This window comes from Eptesicus fuscus, chromosome 5 (genome assembly GCF_027574615.1).
Source record: "Eptesicus fuscus isolate TK198812 chromosome 5, DD_ASM_mEF_20220401, whole genome shotgun sequence".
NCBI lineage: Eukaryota > Metazoa > Chordata > Mammalia > Chiroptera > Vespertilionidae > Eptesicus > Eptesicus fuscus.
This window is the reverse complement of record NC_072477.1, coordinates 50,690,208-50,700,206: the sequence shown is the minus strand read 5'-3', so window position 1 is coordinate 50,700,206 and position 9,999 is coordinate 50,690,208. Positions and strand designations below refer to the sequence as shown.

Sequence of the window (9,999 nt, the reverse complement as noted above, 5' to 3'; positions counted from 1 at the left end):
GAGTCTCTTATAGCAACAACTTCCCAAACTATTAGTTCAACAAGATGTTAATTGGACTTTTGAGAAAAAGGAGTTAGTCATACATTTGGGAAACATCACAAATGCATGTGAGATTCTTGAAGGTTCTGAGGTGCTTCAGTAAACTAAACCCATTTCACTCAGCGTTTCGGAACCTGGATGTCGCTACAAGCTGCCTTCTACACGACAGCGAAGCCCACAGGTGCCTGGTTCTGTGACTGGCTCTGACTGCCCCCGCGGAGAACATGCTCCGGCCACCCCTTCCCCTGGGCAGGCCCGCAGTCAAAGCATTTAGATAGAGACACTGGGTGTCTTTGTTTGTTGAAGTCCTAGTGTAAAGTTTTATAAATCCCCTTGTTGAGATAGTGGGACTTGTTCCCACGTCAGCCTCAGACACTGACAGCTCACAAGTGTGAATGGTAACTGAGTGAGACCACGAGAGGGGGCTTTCCTGGCTCCTGACTTCTCATCAGGAAAGGATGGGTTTTGTAGGCATACTCCAAAGACATTGATAGCTTCTTTATGACATACTCTGCTTAGTTAAATATTAAATACTCTGACCCAGGAAATTCCTACTTCTAGGATGTCATAAAAAGACCTTTAAGATACTTCCTTATGTGCCACAGCAGGCACCCACACTCAAGTGTTATAAATGTGCAGTCAGCTATAAAGGTAGAAGTTGTAATATAAAAACACTGGAATTAGAAAACGAGATGATGTAACCACAGTATTTGAAGAGCACACACCCCGACGCTGGGTTGTTGGGCCCGAGTCGGAGCTGTGTGGCCTGTGGGAGCTGGGGTAAGAGTGTCGACCTCAGATGTTGTGCTAAAGTGTGTCAGGCCTCTGGAGGCGCTCGAACGTGAGTGGCTATGATTTTAATGAGGTTGCTGGTCTGGGATGGACTCTGGGTATTCAAAGGTATGTTAGATACAGCTCTTGCCTATCAAAGGAGTTACAGATTTATAGCTGTTGACTTCTATTTGTGAGTTTTTCTTTTTAGGTTTTTGATTTTTGAGAGAAAGATATTAGATGCTTAAAGGTTGACAAATTAGACTGTCAAACTCCTTAATATTTGTTGAAGACAGATTAAAAGCATGGGTCTTGGGGTCAGATCTGGGTTCAAATGTCGGTACCTCTACTTCAGAGCTATGTGATCTTGGGCACAGGAGTGAACTGTGCTGAGCCTGCTCACTTGCAAAGTGGAGATTTTAGACTAGGCCATCCCTTCCTCTCTGAAATCCTAGCGTCAAGTTTTATAAATCCTATACTATAGTGTCAATAGGACCACCTTTCCTCATGTCATCACATTATGGCTTTATTTTCCTCTCTTAAATGGTCACAAAAAAGGAAGTGAAATATACTTTAAATGTTATGTTATTGCCCTGACTGGTTTGGCTCAGTGGATAGAGCGTCGGCCTGCGGACTCAAGGGTCCCAGGTTCGATTCCTGATCAAGGGCATGTACCTTGATTGTAGGCACATACCCGGTAGGGAGTGTGCAGGATGCAGCTAGCTGATCTATGTTTCTCTCTCATCGATGTTGCTAACTCTGTATCCTCCCTTCCTCTCTGTAAAAAATTAAAATGTATTTTTTTAAAATGTTACTGAATAGGGTTTGCTCCCTGTTCTTGATAAAACACAGAATTCAGTGGTTTACTTTGTACCGAATTCAGATACATTTTGCTCTTTATATGTAACCCCTGATAATTTTCCCCCACAGGACTTGGGGATCCTGAAATGACAAAAAGGTGTGTGCTGGTCAAACCCTACTTTCCCAATAGCTTACGAATGACTGGCAAAATAATCCCAGGGTCACCTTGTGCACTGATAAACTTGAGAAACGCCTTTTTGCCCTAGATTTCAGCGAAAATGCTGAAATTGGATAAAGTGGGTCGCTGTTCTTGGGTCCGTCAATTAAGGAGTCTTCTGCTGTGAGTGTAGGGGTTTCATGCTGTATTGTGCCAAAAAAAGCTGCGACCATGTGCAATGTATTGGTTGCACCAACAGTGCCCGATACACGCCCAAGGACAAGGCCATTAAGAAGTTCGTCAAAACATAGTAGAGGCCACAGCCTTTAGGGACATTTCCGGAGCCAGTGTAGTCCATGCCTCTGTGCTTCCCAAGCTGCATGTGAAACTGCTCTACAGTGTGAGCTGTGCCCTTCACAGCAAGGTGGTCAGGAATCCTTCTGAGCCCAGAGGGACCCCCACCCCCACTCCCACCCTGATTTACACCTGTCGGTGCTGCCCCACGACCTCCACCAAAGCTCATGTAAGGAGCTAAGTAAGTCCTAAGGACTGAAGAAAAGTTCTCTGGGGAAAAAAATAAATGGAAATTGTACTTAAAAAAAAAAAAAAAAAAAGAATGACTGGCAACTGGGAGTGGAGGTAGAGAAGTGAGCCTCCCTATAATCTTTTCCTTATTGTGCACATGCCATTTCCCCCAACTTTGCATTATTACTGCAGTAACACTGAATGCGTTGGCTGGGCTGCCTTAGCAAAGTACAGCAGCCTGGGTGGCTTAGCGACGGATTTGTGATCTTCCCATCGTGGAGGCTGAAGTCTGAGACCAGGTGCTGGTCTTCTGAGGGAAGATCTGTTCCGGACCCCTCTCCGTGGCCTGTAGCTGGCTGACTCCACATCGTCTGCCCTCTCTGTGTGTCAATCTGAGTCCAAATTTCCCTTTTATCGGGATGCCAGGTATATTGGATTAGGGTGCTTCCTAATTCTAACTTGATTACCTCTGTAAAGAACCTATTTCCAAATAAGGTCATATGCGAAGGTACTGGGGATTAGGACTTCAAAGTATCTTTTTGGGGGATTTGGACACAATTTAACCCATAATAAATGTTGAGAAAGAACAAGGGGTTTCACTGATTCCTTTATTTATTAGGAGGTAAGGGGGGGGCACAGAGTGGGGCAGGGGAAAATTAGCTGTAGGGGAAGGGTTGGGAGGGGCTTGCGGGGCGGAGCTAGAAAGCAGTAACACTGATTCTCTAGTTGGAAGGAGTAGTGCACATCTGTAAGTACCTGGTGCGAGTTTTGTAATAAAACCTACCTTATGAATAAGCACAGTGGAATACTACTTAGTACATTCATACATGTTTCTACCATCTCGAGATTTTTTTATATATACAGTATATGATCTGTTTTTATAAATGTACAGCTCGAAAAAAAGAGACCCTTCTAGTAATAGGTACAGCAATAAACACAAAACCAACATGGGCCAGCCACATTCCCACTGAAGACCCAGGAAAGCAAGGCCGACAGCCCAGCCCCCAGCCCCACTCGGCCCCGCAGCCCGATGGTCCCAGCAAGTGTAAACCAGCGCCCCTCTGCTCCCATGGGCTCAGCAGGCCAGGCCCGCCCTTGGCATTTGCACCGGAAGTGCCCACTCACGCCTGCAGAGAGGGGTCCTCCCTGAGGGGAGGGGGCAGAGGGAATGTGTGTCAGGTAAGGAAAAGAGGGATGAGAGAAATGTGCTCTTCAACTAAAGGCACTTGTCAGCGGCCGCCCACAGCCATTCCCTGGGCCTGGTGAGCGAGCGGGGTGCGGTTCTGATAGAGCCAACGCGGTCTGAGTGGACCCCGCCTGGTTTAAATAGAATAAATAAATCTTAGTGGGTGGTTGTTTTGCCCTCCTGGGTTCCCATGAATAGGCTATCTTGTAGGATCATTTATGGAGTGACGACCCTCTCCCCGACCCAGCCTTTCAACGTCCTGGGGAAGGTGCCAGAGTAACTCCAGGCCTTGGAGAAGCAGTTACTCGTTTTAGATCAGAAGGAGAGCCCCAAATGTCCCCTCCCGGTCTGTGCCTGGAGCGCCTTCGCCCGTGCGCCAGTCTGTGCAACTCAGATCTTGGTCACGTAGTTGTTGGGGAACAGGCCCTGCTTGCCTCGGAGGCGCCCCGTCCACCAGCCAGAAGGATCTGTAGGAAGACAAATGGCAGACGTGAAGGGGGGTAGGCTGTTCTACCCTGGCCAAGTGCCCCCTCCCACGGTGCAGCCCAGGGCAAGCGTGACTTGTCTCCAGCCACATTCTTTTTCCTTCTTTATTTTCTTTAATGTTTTTCTTTTATTTTTTTCCATCACCATTAATCCCTTCTATGCCCTCTTCCACCTCCGCCCATCCTTCTAACCTGTCCCTTACAGCAGACACACAGATGGGCCATTCAGGGCCCTCTTCAGGGATGCTGCCCAGATGTGAGGTTCTGGTGACAGTGTCCAGCTGTCGGTCCTTTAGGACTGAGATGAAGCCACGGCTCTTCTTCTTTGGGGCAGCTGGGGCCCATCGGAGCCAGGGCCTAGGCATTCGGTCTCTGCAACAAGCAGTCTAACTCTGGAGTAGCTGTGGGGCTGGGAGAGACTGGCTGTGTCCTGGTCTGATGGCCCCAGTCCTGCTTCCTCCCCCTTCACTTCCAACCCTTACCTCCCACCACCCACCGTAACCCAAGGCCCTTCACTAGCAATAGGTATTTGGTATATATTCTTCCCGACCTTTTTCTGTGATTATAAGTACACTAGTAACCCTGCGCACGAATCCGTGCGCCAGTATTTCTCTGCGGGGCCTCGCTGCTCCGTGCCCGAGGCCCAGAGGCTTTCCGTGGCCCAGAGGTCCATCCGTGGCTGGGTGCAGAATGCATTCCGCCAGGCCGCTCACGCTGCCCACTCTGTGGCCTCCCCCCTCTGGTACTGGGGGACTCAGGGCTGAGAGGACTGGGCGCCGCCATCTTGTGGCTATGGGCACCGCCAGCTTTGTGATGGAGTGATGGTTAATTTGCATATTACCCTTTTATTTAATAGGATATTAATTTTAAACAGAAACGGGCCTGTATCTTACTACTCTGCATCTTGCTTTTCTTTTTTTCCCTTTCTTTATTGATTAAGGTATTACATATGTGTCCTTATCCCCCATTGCCCGCCCCTCATGCCCTCACCCCCCTGGTGTCTGTGTCCATTGGTTATGCTTATATGCATGTGTATAAGTCCTTTGGTTGATCTCTCCCAAATATATGTATTATTTTTTATTGCTTTTAAGAGGAAGGGAGAGGGAGGCTTTTATTTTTTATTTTTTAAATCCTCACCCGAGGATATTTTTCCATTGATTTTTAGAGAGTAGAAGGGGAGAGACACAGAGAGAGAAACATCGATGGGAGAGAGACACACCGATTGGCTGCCTCTCCCATGTGCCCTGCAACCGAGGTACCTGCCCTTGACCAGAATCAAACCTGAGACCCTTCAGTCCACAGGCTGATGCTCTATCCACTGAGCCAAACCCGCTAGGGGTGCATCTTTCTTTTCAATACTTCAGAGATAACCTTTCCATGTCTGAATCTCATTTTTTAACGAGATGGATAAAATTTATGTAGTCATGCCCGTATTGATGGACATGTGTTGCCAATTTTTCACTATTAATGCAATAAATATCCGTACATATATTTTTATGCTATGTACAAATGGTTCTATACAAGAGATTCCTGGGTCAAAGAATATGGACCTTTTATTATCCTTTGTAAGAAAAATGTTACGCCGAAACCGGTTTGGCTCAGTGGATAGAGCGTCGGCCTGCAGACTGAAGGGTCCCAGGTTCGATTCCGGTCAAGGGCATGTACCTTGGTTGCGGGCACATCCCCAGTAGGGGGTGTGCAGGAGGCAGCTGATCGATGTTTCTCTCTCATTGATGTTTCTGGCTCTCTGTCCCTATCTCTTCCTCTCTGTAAAAAATCAATAAAATATATTAAAAAAAAAAAGAAAAAGAAAAATGTTACTTATTGTAATAGGTAATACCTTCATACATACTTTCAAAAGTACAAAAGGATGAACAGTGGGAGGGTCCACTCAGATCCCTTATTTGAGGGTGAGCAATGTTACCTATTTCTTATACTTTCTTCCAGAGATATTTCATGTACATGAAGACAAGTATTTATAAAAATGACCCCCTTTTCTACACAAATGATAGCATACTATGCATAAGACTTTTTCTGCACTTTTTAAAACCTTAATAATATATGCTAATGATCATATCATATCCGTATATAAAGAGTTTCTATGTTCTCACCTATAGCTGCAAGGACACCTCTGTTCCTGTCATTTCCCTATTTTTCTATCCGTTGTCAGTCTATATCTTGTTGACCTTGAGTTCTTGATATATTTCTGAATTTGTCATTTGAGTTGCAAATATCCTTCCTCCAATTTTTTATTATATTTTACTATATTAACTTTTTATGATATTTTAATATTTAAGTAGTTGAATCAAATGATCTATTATTTTACAGCTTCTTGGTTTTCTATAACATTTCCAAATCCTTTCTCACATTGATGATATTAAAGAAAAATATCCTATACTTACTTATACGACTTTTATGTTTATTTGATACATTTAAGTATTTATTTACTTGAGATTTATCTTGGTAGAAGGGGTTAAATATAAATCCATGATATGGAGATTTAAAAATGGTGACCAATATTATTAAATTTCCTCCCAAAAGTCTATTTCAGCAAGAAATAGTGGAAAAAGGTTACCTATTTCTCTCACTAAACACAGATATTGTAGTCTACACTTTATTTTCCAATGACAAGATCTAGAATATTCTGAAAATTAAAAGTTTTCTGCAGCTCATTTAATGGCAAAACTTGACCTAAATTGACATAAATTTGTGATGTCTCTTCCCACAGAGTATGAATGCTCATGTTATTTCATAGCAGAAACATTGACACTGATCCAGGGTGCTGGCCTGGGACTCTCAAGAGGAGTTACATATACAGACACACCATTATTAGCTTCCTGAAAGCTCCCATCTCTGATTTCTGAAGCTCTAAGGATTTGGTTAAGGGAACGTGCACTGTGTTCCCATTTTAATCTTTGCTGGCGTTGCAGGTGAAATGTTTTATGTTGCATTTCATTGATGACTTGGGAGGCTCTGCTGCTCATTGCCTCACTAGCCCTTGTCCACTGCTGGACTCGATTGTGGAGGAGCTATTTATATGTGTAAGACGTTTTTCCTAGTCTGTTTCCTATAATCTAACTTCCCCTGGTGCTATTCCCCACACAGAAGGTTTTAACTTAGTCTTTTTGTGAGGTTAAATCCTTTATGGTTTCGGGGCTTGATGTCTTCCATAGGAAGGCTTTTCCACCCAAAGACTAATATAATATTCTAGGTTTCCTTCTAACACTTTTATAATTTAGTTACATATTTTTAGATGTTTAATTCACCTGATTTTTTTCTGTGTATGAGGTAGATATCTACTTTCATTTTCAAAATAGAAAGGAATTGTCTATCCTTTCTCCTGACTTCAAAGCCACATTATTATACAATAAATACATATATACACAGGGGTCTTTTTTTGGTTTCTATTCTACCCCATTTATCTACATGTCTATTCCCGCACTCACACCAACTTATGGCATGTTTTGATAACTTCTAAAACTCTACATTTTCTGTACATATGCAGTTGTTTTAAATATAACCAATACAAGTTATTTCTAGAAAAATTTGAAAGTATTGAGAAAAGAAAAAGTAATATCCATTTAAAATTTAATACTTTAGGAGACATTTTCTATAACACATATATGATATAGATTCACACACACATATAGCCATATACGTTTTATATTTTTACAAAAATGAGACTATAATCCACAGTCGATAATCTAACTTTTTTTCCCATGACATACTGTTTTTGTATCATTATCTTTAATAAAAATAACTTGGCATCAAAGTTCACTGAATGGATACAGCAAAGCTCTCTTTGATCAACTGCTTTATTGGACATTAGGTTATTTCCAGAATTTTTGCTGAACAAAGCTGGTAATAAAAATCCTGTTTGTGTTTACTAGACTTTATTTCAACACTTATTTTCACTTGGACACTTTTGAAGAAAGATACTAAATGGCTTAAACTATTAAAACCTGTGGAAAACTAGATGATTAAAAAAGATTAAAAACAAAACAAAACACCAAAAAGCCCAGGGACCAATTAGAAGGAGTTTGGTCCAGGGACTAGAATCCTCCTGAGGGAGCCCATGCAGGGAAGGAGCCTGTTAAAGACACGATTCCTGGCCACCTCTTCCTGAAAGCGGAACTTGCCGAGGACCACTGTTCACTCCAGCTGTCCTCGCTCGGCTCCGAAGCCTTGGGTGGCTCTACAGTGTCTTCCCCGAGCCTGACACTCAGGGCCTTCGATGACCAGGCCATCCCAGTGTCATCTCGTCTCCCAGGTCATCTCCTTGGGGATTCTGCACCAAGGTCAGGCATCAGCTATCTTTCCTAAAACAACCTGCTCTTTCTAGCCTCTGCTTCTCTCTGTCTGTCTCCCCAGCCCTCCCCACAAATGCCATTTCCTTCGTGGCGTGTCTTCTATCACCCTAAGCCAGGAGTTTTCTTTGTTTTTTATGCTTCCATAGGCACTCACGTTTGATTTTATGTATATTATGTTCTAACTTATCTTCTCTACCAAACTAATAAAACATTCAGCCACTTTTAAAATGGATGTTACAGGCTGCCTCCCTGGCTTCCATTCCATCACCTTCATTAGGGGGAACCATGAAGTTTGAGGGGGAGAGGCCTCGCTCCTGTTTCTAGTGCAGCCCCTGCATGTCTCACCCACTCGGGTAAGCCTCTGTCTGGCTTTGGAGATTGGATCAGGGATGAGCACATGACCAATTTGGTCCAATCCCAGTGAAACCGAGCACTGTGTCCAATGGCCAAGAGAAGACCTTGTCTCGGAGACAGAGCAGCTTCCAGATCTGGTTTGGCCTGTTGGCCTGGCACTGAGGCAGCCATTCTGCTCCGAGGAGGAAAACCAGCCTGAGAAGGGAAGGGAGCAGCTGAAAGAAGATCTGAAAAAAGCATTAAAAAATGAATCTGGCCCGGCTGGCGTGGCTCAGTGATTGAGCGCCGGCCTATGAACCAGGAAGTCACGGTTCGATCCCCAGTAGGGGCAAATGCCCAGGTTATTTTATATTCTCTCCTTCTCCTTCCTCTCTGAAATAAAAATTAAAAAATAGAATCTGGAGTCTTGATCAAACTGAGGCTGGGATATGGCTTACCTCTGCAAGTTCCAGTTAGAGGGGCCTACAAGTTCCCTTCAGGTTTAAACTAGTTTTTCTAGCAGTGTGACTGCATGCTCTCTGGGAGGCTGTTCCAGCCAGCCAGCCATGCACTTACTTACCTTCTTTGATAATGTCGATAATGTCATTGGCATTGAAGCTGAGTTCATCTGTGTCCTGAGCGTCGTAGGCATACAGAGCCTTGCACTGTGGCACCTGAGGCTTGGGCTTGGGCTGGGGCTTGGGTCTGCCCCCTGCTGGGTTGGGCCTGCTGGTCGTCTGTCTCCGGACCCTGTGGAGAGAGTGGAGGCAGGTGAGAGATGGTACCCGAGACGGGGCAGCAGCAGCTCCGTGTAGTGGTCTGGACCAGCGGTCACCAGCCGGTAGTCCATGAAGTCCGAAAGGTTGGCGACCGGTGGTCTAGGCCATGGGGCCAGCACTGGCCTGTTCAAGTTCCAATCCAGCTCCATCCTTAGAAGGATATGTCACTCCCTAACCTTTTTCTGATAATAAAACAGCCTCCCTGACAAGGTCATTGTAAAAGCACATAGATAGCTCTCAATAAACTTTAGCTGCTGTTACTGCGTCCCCAGCATATTGTGGAAAAGATATATTCATATATATATGATAATAAAACAGTCACGAATCTACCCCCTCCCCAACTTTGGACACAGAATTTTTGCGGGTGCCATAGAAGTCTCTCCTCAGCTGCCATCCCTCCCAGAATGACCCCCACGCTCCCCCCCCGCACTTTGTATTAATAATTCTGGTTTCCTTTGTAGTTTTACAACACACGTCTCCCTAAACAACCCACGCAGTGTGCTTGTTTTAACTGTACGAAGGAATCCCATTCTACTACCCCTCGCTCCATTTCTGAGATGTAGCCCGTTGATGTACGGAATTTTAGTTCATTCATTCTCATTGCTCTATACCA

The 9,999-nt window shown here is 44.5% G+C and overlaps 1 protein-coding gene across 1 annotated transcript in view; it reads right to left on the bottom strand.

The window, feature by feature from the left end:
• Nucleotides 1-3,613: 3,613 nt before the first annotated feature.
• MYO1E (myosin IE) overlaps nucleotides 3,614-9,999 on the bottom strand; it is a 193,341-nt gene continuing 186,955 nt past the window's right edge. Inside the window, exons 27-28 of the mRNA XM_008139176.3 lie at nucleotides 9,188-9,357; nucleotides 3,614-3,946 (exon numbers count right to left, since the gene is read on the bottom strand). Coding sequence (XP_008137398.1) covers nucleotides 3,870-3,946; nucleotides 9,188-9,357 — 247 coding nt within the window. The 3' untranslated portion in view covers nucleotides 3,614-3,869. The remainder of the gene's footprint in view (nucleotides 3,947-9,187; nucleotides 9,358-9,999) is intronic.